The sequence below is a fragment of the Megalops cyprinoides genome, unplaced genomic scaffold (assembly GCF_013368585.1).
Source record: "Megalops cyprinoides isolate fMegCyp1 unplaced genomic scaffold, fMegCyp1.pri scaffold_219_arrow_ctg1, whole genome shotgun sequence".
NCBI lineage: Eukaryota > Metazoa > Chordata > Actinopteri > Elopiformes > Megalopidae > Megalops > Megalops cyprinoides.
The window spans coordinates 1-15,262 of record NW_023494722.1 but is presented as its reverse complement, the minus strand read 5'-3'; the positions used below and the strand labels follow the sequence as shown (position 1 = coordinate 15,262).

Here is a 15,262-nt window from a genome sequence, read left to right as displayed (position 1 = left end):
CCACCCGCTCCATCTGCTCTGTGCTCCATTAACACACAAAATAGGTACTACAAATCCCATAAGCCTCTTGTCTTTAAATTCTCCTGTCTGTCAGTGATGCGCTTCACTGTATGTTTGTAAAGTAGCAGACTAATACACCACCAGGATATATGCCTGGGGTAAAAACCCAAAACCTAGCAAAAAAAAGTTCTGTGTTGTAAAATACACACATTTTCTCCATTTCAAGATTGGTGCTATGAGTTTGCATATTTCCTCATTTGAGAAGTGTCAGGGTTTCAGAGACTGCTTCCTGCAACCAGCAGGTGTCCTCGTAACAGGCTGTCTGGTCCTGTTGCCTGCTGTTTCCTGAACTTCCACCAGAGGGCCTGTCTTCCTGTTTGTCCTTTGCCTAATCTAGTCAATCGTTTTCATGTGTAGTTAGACTTTTCATTTGTTTGGTATCCTATATAAACCCTGCCTGTTGCATGATTTCCTGCTCAGTCTTGAGCTTCCCTTCCTTGTGTATGATTTTGTGCACAAAGAGTGGTGTTTTTGAGTCTTTAGTAAAATGACTTTGTTTCTTTACAACCCATTTGTGTTACTGTATGGTCTCTGCAATTGGATTCCCCCAGCTCACCCAATAACAGAAAGTATTCCTTTGTGGTTCTTTGGTGATGGGATTAAGGTGTTCTGAGTTAGCAGCATCAAATGCAAATAATCCCTAGGGTTCACTGTGGTGCATAGGAGCAAGTGATGTGGATTGAAGAGTGTATTCATATAATTCAGTGTGACTTGCCATTTAATTAAATGGGTGACTTTGCATGGAAATTAAAATGAAATTTCCATCAAAATGAAAATTACACATTCTAAGCCCTTGAAATTCAAGTTTATTACAGTAAAGACTAGACATATAAAAGAATTGATGTGAACAGTGCTCTGAAAACAAAATGTAAGAATACACTTGGAACCAATGCAGTGAATCTTCAAATAAGTCAAATCATCAATAAAAAGTGAATCTACAAATAAATCATCATCATTAAAAAATACAGTGCCACTAGTATAAAATGTGTGTTATATTAAGTTAAATGATCAGCAGGGTTAATTTCTTTAGAAGGTATTGTGTAATTTCTTTTTGGCTTGACCAGGTCTTAAATTGCGAACAAGTTATTTACTGTATTAACTTCCACCAGGACTGCAAGCAAATTGCAAATATTAACCAGCAGTCAGAAGCACAGAACCATGTTTACAATGTTTACAATAAGCAGCCTGTATGTGCATCAAATAATGTCTACCAACAAGTTTACATTACTTATTTCCTTAGCATATGCCCATTTCAAGTGTGATTTATAAAGCCAACCTGTTTGTTTGTATGTGTGTGTGTGTGTGTGTGTACATATTATGCATTCATACAACTGTAAGAATCTTGCTTGAAAATAGAAAAAATGCACTTGAGCACAATCACTGGCTGTTTTTTGCACTGCAAGTCACAGTTCACACTACAGTTCACAACAGTGGAGTGGCCGTTCATTGGAGGCTGGGTGCCCTATGATGGTCATTACTTGCAAATGGCTGAGCCAGGTTTGAACCACTTGACTACTGTGCCGCTCTGGACTTACAGAGTTTAACTCCTAAACATATTGCCCAACATACTGCTGCCAACACCGCTACACCCAGTACTGCTGCAATTACTGTTCCTGCCAAAGCTGCTGCTGTTACCTTTGCTGCTGTTACACCAAATACTATTGCCAATATTATTAGTCCTACTATTATTCCTATGGCTATTTTCATTTGTTTTTTTGCCTGTGCCTGATCTTCTATTATCAGTCTTCTGGCCTCTTGTTCCTGAATTCTTCTCTCTTGCTCTTCTTCAATCCTTTTCTGAGCTTCCTGGTACATCTCATTGGTGTAACACTGTCCCCCACTGCTCGCTAAAACTGCCTCTATCTTGTCCAGCAACTCTGTAACTTGAGTGTAGTTTCTCTTATCTTTATTGTTGAAGACATGGTAGTTAAATTCATGTATGAGACTACAAAGCTCACTGTTTTCCAAAAAAAATCTCTCCACTGGTTTGTCTAGCTCATCTCCGGCTGTAAACAGCAGCATTGTGTACTTCGCTGCCTCCTGTCCGAAATTCCTCTTGATCCACTCCACTGCGGCCCTTTCCTCCTGTGTGAATCTCCCCAGCCTGATGACCAGCAGAAACACATGTGGTCCTGGGACAGATAAGCGGACACATTCCTCGATTTCATTTCTCACCTCCTCTTCAGTCATTGAGGTGTCAAATACTCCTGGGGTGTCAATCACAGCAATGCTCCTGCCTCCACGCCTTGCAACCAGTTTCCTACAGGTCTTTGTTACTGACTTTGGGGAGAATTCTACTTTAAATGCCTCTCTCCCCAGGATGGTGTTTCCTGTTGCACTCTTTCCTGCTCCAGTCTTACCCACCAGCACAATCCTCAGCTCATCAGATGTAGATCCATAAACTGTAGAACAACATAGTACTTCAACACAGGATATTATATAACAGGATTATTGCCCTATGCAGTATGTTAGAATATTATCATATTTTGTCATTTAATGGTGATTATAATAGCTTGTTAATGTGTCACATTTGTTAAATGTTTATTTTTACAGTAATTTGCAGTAATGTCTTTATAGCAGTTTATATTCACCCCATTTATTGACCACTATTTAGTGAACGGTAACTGGCAACTGGTTGTTTGTTGTCTCTTTTCTGACTTGATTCTTTTTATGTTATTATTTTTCAGTGCACCTTCAAGCAAACTTAACTAGTTATCAAAAATCTCCCTTTCCTAAATATATAGGATATATCAACAGGAGTACATTAATGTGTTCCCTTTTGCTTATTTTCATATTTGTTTGAATGAGCAAACTTGTGATCATATTATGCGACCAATATGTTTCATATTATCTTAAAGCTTTAGCATAAAGCTTTTTCTCCATATCCATGTTGAGCAGTGTACTTGCCATGAACTCTTCAACTGATGAATGATTTTTGCAATACATTCCTGGCACAAAGTCTATTTCTATGTATGTACTGTGTTAGGACTTGCCAACATGATTTCTGAAATCTCTCCTCACACAATGTCTCCCTTGCAGACCAACACAGCACTAGTTTAATGAATATCATTTTTTTGGATTTAATGAGCATTGGCCTTGAGTTTGACTGTCAAATATATATAGGTGTTACTTTGTTAAACAACAATTCATTTCATTAATCGATAATTACTGTTCAAATAACACAGCCATACACATACACGAACCAAATACAAACATATACCCATACAAACACACTTCTATTCCATTGCATTCTAATTAATAATATAATAGCTTCATCACATGCCTTAATAAACATTTAACTTACTCCTTCCTGCTATACATTAAGCCATTTCAATACAATACCCACAGCAAATATCATAGCATACATGTGTCACACCTCAGCTTTTTCATACTGAAACTACTTCTGCTCCTTTGCCCACCAGTTCTAAGCCTGTCACACAACCTATTTATACTATACACTGTATACAGCTAACCCTGGTGTGCCGTATATTCCCACTGTGAATTTGTCTTAGACCTCTGTGTTCCAAAAAGGAGTGAAGAGTCATACTGTATAAGCAAAGTCTCCTGAAACTTAACATTTGTAGTTATCATAAAATATATTTAAGAGCAATATAAAAATACAGAATTGTGCAGACCTGCCTTAGCCAATTCTTCACTTAATCTCCTGGGTATTAAAGGACCTGTTGAAATAAATACATTTTCCATATTAACTGCCATTCATGTAGTGAAATACAACTCTAGATTTGTTCACAAATTGCAGTTTTATTTTTCACTGTTATTTTTAATAGAATCTCATTTTATTTTTATTTATGTTGTCTGATTTTATTGGAATGCTGAATGCTTTTTCACCATTTTCCCCAATTTGAAATGTCCAGTTGTGTGACAGAAACCACCCCATTGCTGCAACCCCCGGTGACAATTCGAGAGTGTGAGACTAACACATGCTCTCCTCCGAAACACTTGAAGTCACTACTGCAGTCCCCATGCCAAGCTTGTGCATATGTAAGTCAGAAGAAGACTCTTAATGCATAGCTTTACACAAGCAGGCTGAGGGCACCCAACTGACCAGTGGGGGGTCACTGATAGGTAATGGGGTGGATGAACCCCTGGCCAGGCCAACCTACTACGGCTGCCTCCAGCAAAAGGTTTTCCTACTCGACTAGTAGTCGTTAGTTCAAGCCATTAGTCGACTAGTCGTCGCACGTTTATGACATAAATTTTATTATTTAAATATATATATTTTTGGGGCATCAAAAATGATTTTAGTTCCAAAGCTGAGGAAGAATGTTATAAGTAACATTGTTAACACTGTGGTACGTTACAGAGAAATACAAAACCGTAATAATGAACCTTTAAGGTATAAACTTTACAAGCGCACGCACGACAGTAGCCGCCTTTTAATGTCAATGCTAACGGCAAAAGCGGTAATGATTCTGAATGTGTCGGAACAACCAGCAGGGAGACTGAACATTTTGTTAATTTATTTCAACACAGTATAACATAATACAACCTATGAACTTGTAACACCAACACAATAACTTATAAAACAAATGATAAATAAAAAACAAAACAGTAGTAAGCGAGGTAATTTAGCTTCCCCAGTCCCCATGAACACTTGGATAAGCCTAATAGCGCATATGACAATATATTTATTTAGCTGCATATAACTTCGACTTTGCAATTCGTTAATGTTAATTATCCATTAATTATTTAACGTAATGGAATAACCCTTTGGCATGGACAGTCACACCGAAGTGTTTAGCCATTTAGCACATATGCTAAAACCAGTGTGATTAGAACACTAGATTGGAAAAATTCTAGCTAATTTTAGCTTTGAGGAAACAGTGATTTAACGTTAAAAATATAGCAAATGCTAACTGAAAACTATGAGAAGGTTAATAAGATAAATGTCACTTTAAAAGATAACGTTACAGACAGAAACTAATTTTCGTTGTTATCAAATACTCACGTGTGTGTTCTATCATACCAGGTGCTATTTTGTATAAATGTGGAACGACTTCGGTATAATAATATAATTAGTAGGCTATAGCTGTTATAGTAGAGGGACGAAAGAACTTACAATCGTCTTACAATCGTCCCGACAATGACCCCTGACTTGCTTCTAAACTGAGAAACTCTGACATGGCAAACTTCAGGATGTGTTAAAGTACTAATTAATCTGTCAAATGATCATGACTATGACACATGAAACAATAGTCACAACTTGTCATTCAAAAAAAAAAAAAAAAAAATACTGCTTGTGTGAATTTACTTTCTGTGATTGAAAACAGCTTCTTGGGTATAACTCTGTGAAAGTATAACGTATCCCTCGCAATTTTTGGGGTTCTGGTAAGTGTTGCATGCTGACACAGTCAGGCATTTCAGACTTCTATGAGCTCAGAGAAAATCGCCGCTTTTGTCCCGTGGTACGTTCGTACTGGCTCTCCCCAACATGTTTGCATGCCACCTTCTTGGCGTCGTCCTTTACACGCTCGAAATGATCCCACATTGGACGATTTCCTGTCCGACATAGTCTAATAACTTTTTAGCGACAAGGCGCAGCTCGCAAATGGAGTTCTGAGGGTTTTTTTTTTCTGCGACTAACCGACTAATGAAAACTTGGTTGAAAACTTGATGAGAAGACTCTTCTCATTGACTAACATTTGGTCGTGGTTTGTAGGGGGGCAGCCCTACAACCTACACATGCCAATTTGTCTATCGCTGTGGGCTCAACATTGCACTTGAAACATCAGGTACAGTCACATAAATTCTATTCATCATTACCGTGTGTCCTTTGTCAGTAAATATGGTGGGTATCAAATTTAGGATAGGAGACATCAGGATAAGAACATTACAAAACCTACTTCTTTCATCTGCTTCTTCTGACATATACATTTCTTCTCTTTTCCTTGAATGGCTTTCACTTTGCAGCCTGGGAGTCACACTGAATAAGAATAGCTGCCAAATGAAAAAAAATAAATATGATTATTAAAAAAATAAAAAATATAAAAAAAATAAAATATAAAAATTTGGAACTCTGGAACAATATAAACTTCAGTCTGCTCAGCACACCTTCCAGGTGATCTGTATGTTCAACTCACTATACCCCATTCCTGCTCTTTATATTCACCATCCTCCTTGCTGTATTTTGAACTATCAAATTGAAAATTGATTTTTAATGAATGTTTTACAGTTTTAATGAATGTATGACTTTTATATGTAAATGTATGCAAATAAATATATGTAAAATCTGATGATAGGTTGAGTTAAATGCCAATACTTGCCTATTGGTGTCATAGAAACAATATAGCTTGTTTTGAGAATATTTTATTCTTTTGTATAAGTTCAGGAATAGAACTTCCAAACACATTTAAACAAATACATAATAACAAAAACAAACTACAGTGAGGAACATATACATTGTCTCCAGAATGCCTAGATGTTTCAAATCATTTATAAAAACAGATGAATCCAGTTAGTATCCCTTTGCTTCATATCTCAACCCTGATCAAGAACCTGCTTGTGACCACCTTTACTGTAGTGTAATAATTATAGCTTTTTGCTCTCTAGGTGTATATTTTATACTTAATACAGCTGGATGGTGTTGAGAGGGAACATTAGCAGTTAAGCTAACACTAGTATGAGATTTTCTCATTGACGTTAGTTTGAGAAAAAAAAAAGCCTGCACAGCAAATAAAATAAAAAGCAATGCACAAACATACAAAATAAAATTTTTCACTTTTGAAAAATGGTATGTCTCGTTATGATAACTTGGAAAGGATGAGCTGTCAAAACTAACACCAGAAACTACCACCACCTTGCTCAGCTTACCACATCATAGCTTGCTCAGAATGGGCAGTTCAGTTCAGTACAACTGTCAAGGTCTACTGAAATCTACTTTATAAGGCTTTGTTTCAGCGGTCTTGGAGTCACATATCAAGGGCAGATTTGGATAGACGGTGTGAAAAAAATGGGTTTAGTTAAATGAAATAATAAAATATTCAAGAGTTAAACAACAGCGTCGCGCTTCAGAATTGTGTTTTAACTTTGCAAGAGACTGTGAAATTTCAGGAAGAATATCTCATGTTCAACAACTGAAGTGCCCATTTTGCCCAGTCAACATAAACCGATGAGGGCAGAGAAAAAAAAAAAAAACCGGCAGAATTATACTAACCCGTCTTGTTCCAACATCAGGATCATCTTCTGGTACGTGAGAAAACCTGTGGGTGTAAATTGTCCTGAGTTAGTTAATTGTTGAACAAACTTATTTTCATTTTCAAACATAACACAATGTTTTCCACATTACATTTGAGTCTTATTTGTAGACCTACATTTATTCATGTCAGACTAATTTTGGTTACGTCAGTCTCATAAGTTGTATTCATTATTGTGTCTACCCCTAGTACCTTTACTGTGTGGTAAAATATTATCTGCATAAGAACTTAAGATAAAAACTCACATGTGTTCTACTACTTCTGATGCCTGTCATTTGTCCCTTCTTTCTCCCTATGAATACGTTTAACAAACTGAAACTGTAACCCCTCTGCAACCCTCCTATATATATACCCTTCCTCTCGTGTTATTTTCCCATAATTCCTTGTTGTTAAATAGGGAAGTTTCGTTCTCTACGTCATTCAGAGGTTCTTAAACTCAGGTATACTTTCTGTCATATTATCTTGTCCATGTCCTAAATCAGCTGCAAGTTTGCTTGCTCTCTTCATCCTGGGTGGTTATCTAAGAGACATTATTTGTCAGTTTACAGTGCAGGGAAAGGAATAATTTAATATCTATGGTATCCCCACAGTGCACATGTTGTATATGAATAAAATTCAGTAATCTTATGACTCACTGCTAGCTTACTGGCTTCTTTAATTTATTTTGAATAAATAGTAATAACTAAACAAGGTATAGCTACATATGCAAATATTTTTCATTGATTCATTGACTCATAGAATTTAGTTTAGTTTGGAATTTTATTTCTTTTGTTTAAGTTACTCCAGTATATATACCAATATTTCAAAAAGACACCAGACCATATAAGGAAATTTCAACACGTGTATGAAATGGGTGTCACTTTATGGGCCAATAATCAATATCTCAGAGCTGTATGAGCAACCCTTGTTGCCCGCTAAAACATGATTGCCTACATTCACCTGCATTACAATCAGTTTATCCCCACTTTGTTAATTAAAAGAAATAAGAAGCCACATTTGGTACTTAATGGGCAGTCTAAATTTTTCCACTGATACCCAAAAAGATAATAAAAATACATGTATTTTTATACACCAACTCTTACATAAAGTTGAATGCTTCAGTGAACAGAATAGGGGAGGTTTAGAATGATTACTATTGTATTGTATAGAATGGTTGTTTGCAAGAATGTTTGAATCCTCAGCAACATGCCATGTGTGAGTGCATGTAATTTGAATTATAGTAGACTAACATAAGTGCAGTAACAGAGCAGGTGTCAAAGCTGTGTGTGCTGGAAAGCCCTTCAGTGTAAAGATCAATTTAACTTTTGCTGTGCTTGTGTACATTTTTCTGTCTTTCCTGTCAGCTTTTGCCAAATCTTAATTTTGATTTAAAACATAGTTTTTGATTTTCATTAATGCTGACCTTTTTGGATTGGGACATAATGAGTCTGAAAGTTAAATGAGAAGCTGATAAAGATAATTTGTCTAAACCACAAGCCTTTGATTTCAACACTCTTCTCTAAAAAGTAGCTGCTATTTCTGATTTTTTCCAACAAAGCCTGACTGCAGAAGCCACCAAGCCTTTCTTCCTTTTTTAAAGTGGAACACTAACTGCTCTTTTCCTCTTTCTCACAATTTGGAATGCCCTGTTATGCCATTAAACTGCCACTCATCACTGAAAACACTGCTGACAATGTAGGAAAGCACAGACAGGCACTTGCGTTTCTCCATAGAATGTAATGTCAGTAGCTGCTGTTTTTCCTCATGTCCTCATGCCAACCATGCACAGATATGAGACAGAAGAGGACACTTTGTATATGGTGCTCTCTGGTATGCAATGAGATGGATGGTTGACCTACCCACCCCTATCCCCTGCTCCGCTGTTTGCTCCTCGATAGTGGGATGCTGGCCATCGCCGGCTGATGATATGGGTGGGATAGAGCCCAGTCATTCAAAGCATTCAAAGTGCTGACTGGGCTACCAGGGAGCCACCACTGCAAAACCATTTAATCCTTTGTTATAGGGTGTAACATGATTGCTTGCATTCATGGATATCAGTATGAAAATCAAAACTGGCACACAGTTTTGCATTATTCAAATTTCAAATTTAGGGTCATGCATACTTACAGTTGAATAACCTTTAATATGGACAGTTATTTCTTTGCCCAGACACAACCATGAGCTCAGATACAGTGTATACTTGTGTACTGACATAAAAGGTCAAGCATAACCATTACTTACTATTAACTCTTGTCATCGCTAAAATTTGTCAATTAAATATGTATGTGAAATCACTGAATAGCCCATTGATTAATATATAAGGAAAACAGTTCAATAAGGAATGTGGATAAATAGAGAAGGTTGATGTAATGCTCACAGACAATTCATATAATGGTCATGGCTGATTTTCTATAAATTATATGTTGAATTTATGACATGTCTCACTTATTATTGATGTGCCTGTTATTTACTACTTATTGTATTGACTCCTCCTTTCCCCCTTTTTGCGTATGTATATTTCTTGCATTATTTAACCACTCCGCTTTCTTACAGAAAATATGGAAATTGTGAAAAGACTAAACTACATCACAAATATGCAAAGAATACATTTTTGTCCCATTTTACCCCAGACTACATTGCTTACTTGGCTACTATTCTACTGTGCTGATGGGATGCCCATGTTTTATATCTGTTCTCAAATTGTAGAAAAATTATTTTCTTAACAAAAACATTGAGAAACAATGATCATCATAAACTCTTGTATTTGTATTATTGTATTATACATACAATTTGTTTGTATTATAGATATTGTATTTCCCACTTCCTGCAGTATTCCTTTGTCCTGCAGCTCCACTAGGGATAAATCCAAGTCCCAAATAGCTTTTATAAACAAGTGACCCAAGAACCTGAAAATTTTTAATCCATTGGTTAAAGCACTGATTCTCAATCCTGCTCCTGGGGCCCCCCTGCTCTGCACGTTTTACATCTTTCCCTGCTCTACCTACCTGACTGAACCCATCAGTGGCACTTTTGATTAGCTGAACACACCTGATTTAATCAGTAATTTCAATCAGGTGTGTTTGGAGCAAGGGTAGATAGAAGATATGCAGGACAGGAGGGCTTCAGTAGTAGGATTGAGCAATACTGGGTTAAAGCAATGTCTAAGCAATAGCTAAGAAGCATTTTTGCAAGATTTTCAATTAATGCAAGAAGCAGGAAATGAAAGAGGGAAATTGGTCATAACCACTAGCTTTTGGTTCAGATTTCAGTAAAGAGTTGCTAATACTCTCTTTCTGCTTTCGTTCCCAAAGCACCTGAGAGCAGAAGCCAAAATAGGTGTCAGTATGAGTGGTCTTAACAGGTTAGAGCAGAGGGCTGTAGTAAGAAGACACTGGCAGTGGGCCTCATTCATCAAAATGTTCTATGTTTTGAAAAACATAGAGAAAGTCATAGACAGATTCATGAAACATACGAAAACACCCAGTTTCACTTTTACCCTCATCTGTACAATAATAAATCCTGACTGATCATAATACTTGTGCATGTTATCGGGTAATTAGCATAAGTAAACGCCTCAAAAGGCCGTGTAAGGGCATTCTGATTTCTGGGGCTGTGGGTATAGCTGATGCTGCCAAATATTCTCAGATTCAGATTTATAGTTTCACAGATATATTTTAATTAACTACAATATAAGTCTACTGATTACGTTAGATAGTTGCTTCATTTTTTTTTTTTTTGCTCAAGTGTGTGGCTGCGTATGAGGTATGAGTGGTGTGGAGCAGACGTGAAATTCGTTCATATATAGGACCAAACTCCAGGTAAGAAGAAATTGATGGATTCCAAAAAGTTACTCGTTTTGATCAAATGTTCACTATACCCACAAAAATGTTTGTACTCATTTATAATAAATCTGGCCTAGGGAGTTGAGATTGAAAGAATGCATTGAGTTGTCTTATAATGCAGAGGCACTGAATTGTTATTGCATAATCCCCACATGCAGGGTCACAGATAGCACTAACCATGCCAGGGATAAAGCTTTTTTGTTGTCATCAGCCTGCATAAAGCAACTCCTGCCAGATTTGTCTTCTTCAGACAAATTAGCTTCATTGTCCCTGATTAATATTAACATAATATTATTATTACGAACTGATCACAATATTGACATCATATGAGTGATGTGCTCACAATGAACTAATGTGTTGGTTACCCCAAACAGGGCCCTTTATTAACTAAATAAATATGATATACTTGGAGTGTGACAGGGATCGAGCTGATTATCCATGAGCAGCTCTGCAGACTCTAAAATAAGGAATAGTAACGTTAAAAACGTTAAAAAATGTTGCATTGAAATTAAAATGAAACCAGTCTTCACCACAGTGGAAATCACAAATTTCAAAGCTTAAAATGACTTGGTTGTCTCGCCTAATGTCTTTTAACCAACACACCTTACAGGAAGTAACACACTGATGGTCAGTCCATGTGTCATCTCTGTTGATTTAAATGTGAAAGTCTGGTTTTTTGTTTTTGGTAAGGTATTGCTGCAATGTTGCGAATTGCATGTTTTTAAATGTATGATGGCCAAACCACAATTCACCTATCTACAAGTCAGTATGCTCCACAGTCAGGGTAATCTGTGAGGCAAAGGGTGTATAAGATATTCGCTTTGCAAGATCTGGGGCAGAGAGTAGGAGCCTGAGACTGCAGTGAGGCTTGTCTGATAGTCGGCCTTGTAGTGTGAGATAGTTTTTTCCTTTTCCTGCTGTTGCTGACCAGTGTTAGTGTGATTTGACACTGTATGTCAGTTTGTGTATATTTTCTTTTTGTATTTTTCCTCTTCACTGTATAGATGTTGTAGAGGCTTTATAGTCACATCCACCATCAAACTGCTGAAGGAGCTAGGAATCCAGGGTCAGACTCAACGCAAAACCATCAGAGCTGCATCAGAAACAGCAAAAACAATGTTTTCAAGACAACATCCAGAAAGTGGGGAGACACAACGGGAGATAACTCTGGGACACCAGAAGTCATCGTTGAGCCCTCTGTAGGGGGCTAATCAATGAATTGAGGAAGGAGGGCGCCCACTTGAAATCCCCTGCGTGTTAACCCTGTACCACTCCCAACATCAAGGCAGTCTCAAGTAAGTGCTCACCACTCGTTGGCACAGGGTGTTAGTAACATCTTGTGCTGTATTTTGTGATTCTGATTCACCTCTGCACCTGCACCTTGTGGTAACAAGCACTAGCTTTGCAATGTATTTTGGATTCCTGTGTTTCCCTGCCACAGTCCCTTGGCCGTGTGTGTTCCACTACTTTGTGACTTAGTTAGTCCACAAAGTACTTAGTTTCCACAAGTTTCCACAAGCACTGTCATGCACACACATACGCACACTGCTCAGAGGGCGGCTGTACTTAGTCATAGTCAGTTTGTTAGTATCTAGGCCAGTGTCTGTTGTCCCTGTGTGTGTGAAGTATCTGTGTCTCTGTGTTCGTGGGTATGTGTCTGGTTACAGCTTGTTCCTGGCTTGCCATAACATCCATTTGTTCACTTTAGCCATAACTGGTGATTGTTTTCGTTACTGGGTCAACACTTTACACATCAGCACAACTTTTTGCGCAATAAAATGTCTATTTATGAAATATGAAAGCAGTGACATGCTGTGTTTATCACTGCAATGTAATGTGAATGTACTGTATAAATGTACTTGTATACGGGAATGTCATTATTGTGTATTGTGTTTTAATTGATTATTACATGAATGGAAACTGCAGTCAGTATGAGTTGAGGTGCTGTTGCATAGATACCGTAAGCATGAACAAGTGAGAAACACATGATTTTGTGTTTAGTACATTTCATGTTCTGCACTTTATTTGGGTAATCAATAAACACTTTTGCACTAAAGTGCTACATGTGGCTACACCATCTTTTCCAGACATTGCTATAAGAGTATTAATCACTCTTGTAGTCCATGGGCCCTCACCCACCCAGTGGGTGTGACAAGCTAATGGAAAATTCTTTCCTGATACTAATGAGTATTTTTGAGTCAGAGTTATACTTTCCAGAGTGACTTGTGTAATTTGATTGTTGCATAAGACTTGAACTGATCTTTACTGAATTCAGTCTGATTATATACCTCACTAGGCTACAAATAGCTGTCTTCATGTAACAAATTCAGCTATTTCACACTGATGCTCTTACTTTCAAACATTGGAATGTACAAAATATACTGTTTGATAAAAGAAATCGGCTCTACCCCCTTTATGTGTGTACCATATGCACATAATTTCAAATACATAGATGCTCTTACCATCTCAAGATTAGCATCGGGTACATACAGCAAGCAGCAGGTATAAAAATTCTTTGTGCTGAACATATCTACTTCAATAACAACCCTTTCACATTTCATCTAGTTTTGCTAGTGCATGATAATACACTGCAAAATGCACTACAAGGCAAATAAATAAGTGGTTAAAACAGTGAAAACTCTTCAAATTCAATTATTGTGGTCACAGTGACATTAACTGTATTTGAAGAAACTTTTTGCAATTGAAACAAATCCTGCAACAAAAGAGAATGCATCTAAGTTTTGTTTGTACAAAAGAGTGGTTATACAAATACAATGATTTCAAACCGTGGTCAACTTTGTATTATCAAACATGTTAAAGTGGTAACAAAAAAAAAACAGGGTCTTAAGATGTTCATTTCCCTACAAAGCAAAAATGCACTTGGAATCATGTGTCATTGGTTTTCCTTTTTCTCTTAAGTGTCTAATCTCTTTTTTCTCTTTTTTTCTTTTTAACTCCTAAATATATTGCATAACCAGCTGCTCCCATTGCCATGGCAGCCAGTACTGGTGCAGCTACTACTCCTGCCACAACTACTGCTGCTGTTATCTTTGCTGCTGCTAAAGCTGCTGTTACTCCTGTTGCGGCTATTCCTGCTGCTCCTGCTGCTCCCGCTGCTCCCACTGCAACCCTTTCTTTAAATTTCTCTTTTTCCTCATTATCTATGATCTTTCTCTGAGCTTTTTGGTACATCTCTTCAGTGTAACATTGTCTTTTGTTTCCCTCCATCATTGCCTCTATTTTACCCAGCAGCTCTGTAAGCTGAGTGATGTTGTTCCTGTCTTTATTGTTGAAGACTTGGTATTGAAATTCACCTTTGAGTTTCCAAAGCTCACTGCTTTTACAGAGATACTCATCCACTGGTTTGTTTAGCTGATCTCCTCCTGTGAACAAGAGCATCATAAAACTTTTTACTTCCTCTCCGAAATTCTCCTGGATCCATTCTACAGTGCTGATATCCTCCTTTGTGAATCTTCCCAGCCTGATGACCAGGAGAAACGCATGTGGTCCTGGGTCAGATAAGCGGACACATTTCTCCATTTCACTTTTCATTTGCTCTTCAGTCGTTGATGTGTCTAATAATCCTGGGGTTTCAATCACAGTAATTTTCCTGCCTGCATGCTCTGCAACCTGTTTTTCACAGGTCTTTGTTACTGACTCTAGGATGGAATCTTCATTAAATACTTCTCTCCCCAGGATGGTGTTTCCTGTTGCACTCTTTCCTGCTCCAGTCTTACCCACCAACACAATCCTCAGCTCATCAGATGTAGGTCCCTCTCCAGAATCTGTAGAACAGCACAGTATTTGGGTAAAATACAATAGAGGATTCCTGTAGTATATGTCATTTTATAATATGCTTAAGTGATTGATAATTGACAACTAGTATTATTACCTAACATCTCTCCTCTGCATAGAGTGAAATTTTTTGCATGTGTCCTCCCCTGACCACACTAAGAACCTCACAGTTAGATCAACAAGAAACAATAAGGGGGCTCAATCATCATGGCAATAAATAGAATGGACAAACAGGATCATTGCCTGGTACATCAGTGACATGTGAATAAAGATTATTAAATCCAATAGAAACCATCGGATAATAGCATTGAAGTTTAAATAAAAATAAGAAATTCTCACCAAATCCAAATTTAACTAGTGTGAAAGATATTC

The 15,262-nt window shown here is 37.4% G+C and overlaps 2 protein-coding genes and 1 long non-coding RNA gene across 3 annotated transcripts; all 3 read right to left on the bottom strand.

Annotated features, from left to right (window-relative positions):
* Positions 1 to 1,366: 1,366 nt before the first annotated feature.
* Positions 1,367 to 2,970, bottom strand: LOC118772290 (GTPase IMAP family member 4-like). The gene is made up of 2 exons (XM_036520545.1): positions 2,964 to 2,970; positions 1,367 to 2,462 (listed from the first exon to the last, which is right to left on the bottom strand). The coding sequence occupies exons 1-2, from the start codon at positions 2,968 to 2,970 to the stop codon at positions 1,573 to 1,575; spliced, it is 897 nt and encodes a 298-aa protein (XP_036376438.1). The 3' UTR covers positions 1,367 to 1,572.
* Positions 2,971 to 3,723: 753 nt separating this feature from the next.
* Positions 3,724 to 7,580, bottom strand: LOC118772291. Its single transcript, XR_005004685.1, has 4 exons — positions 7,520 to 7,580; positions 7,235 to 7,280; positions 5,925 to 6,018; positions 3,724 to 3,740 (listed from the first exon to the last, which is right to left on the bottom strand). It is a non-coding gene; the product is annotated as an uncharacterized LOC118772291 (long non-coding RNA).
* A 6,377-nt stretch (positions 7,581 to 13,957) lies between these two features.
* Positions 13,958 to 14,880, bottom strand: LOC118772292 (GTPase IMAP family member 4-like; the record flags this gene model as incomplete). Its single annotated transcript, XM_036520546.1, has 1 exon — positions 13,958 to 14,880. A coding segment is annotated over one exon (863 nt), but the record flags the coding sequence as incomplete, so codon positions are not given.
* Between the last annotated feature and the right edge of the window lie 382 nt (positions 14,881 to 15,262).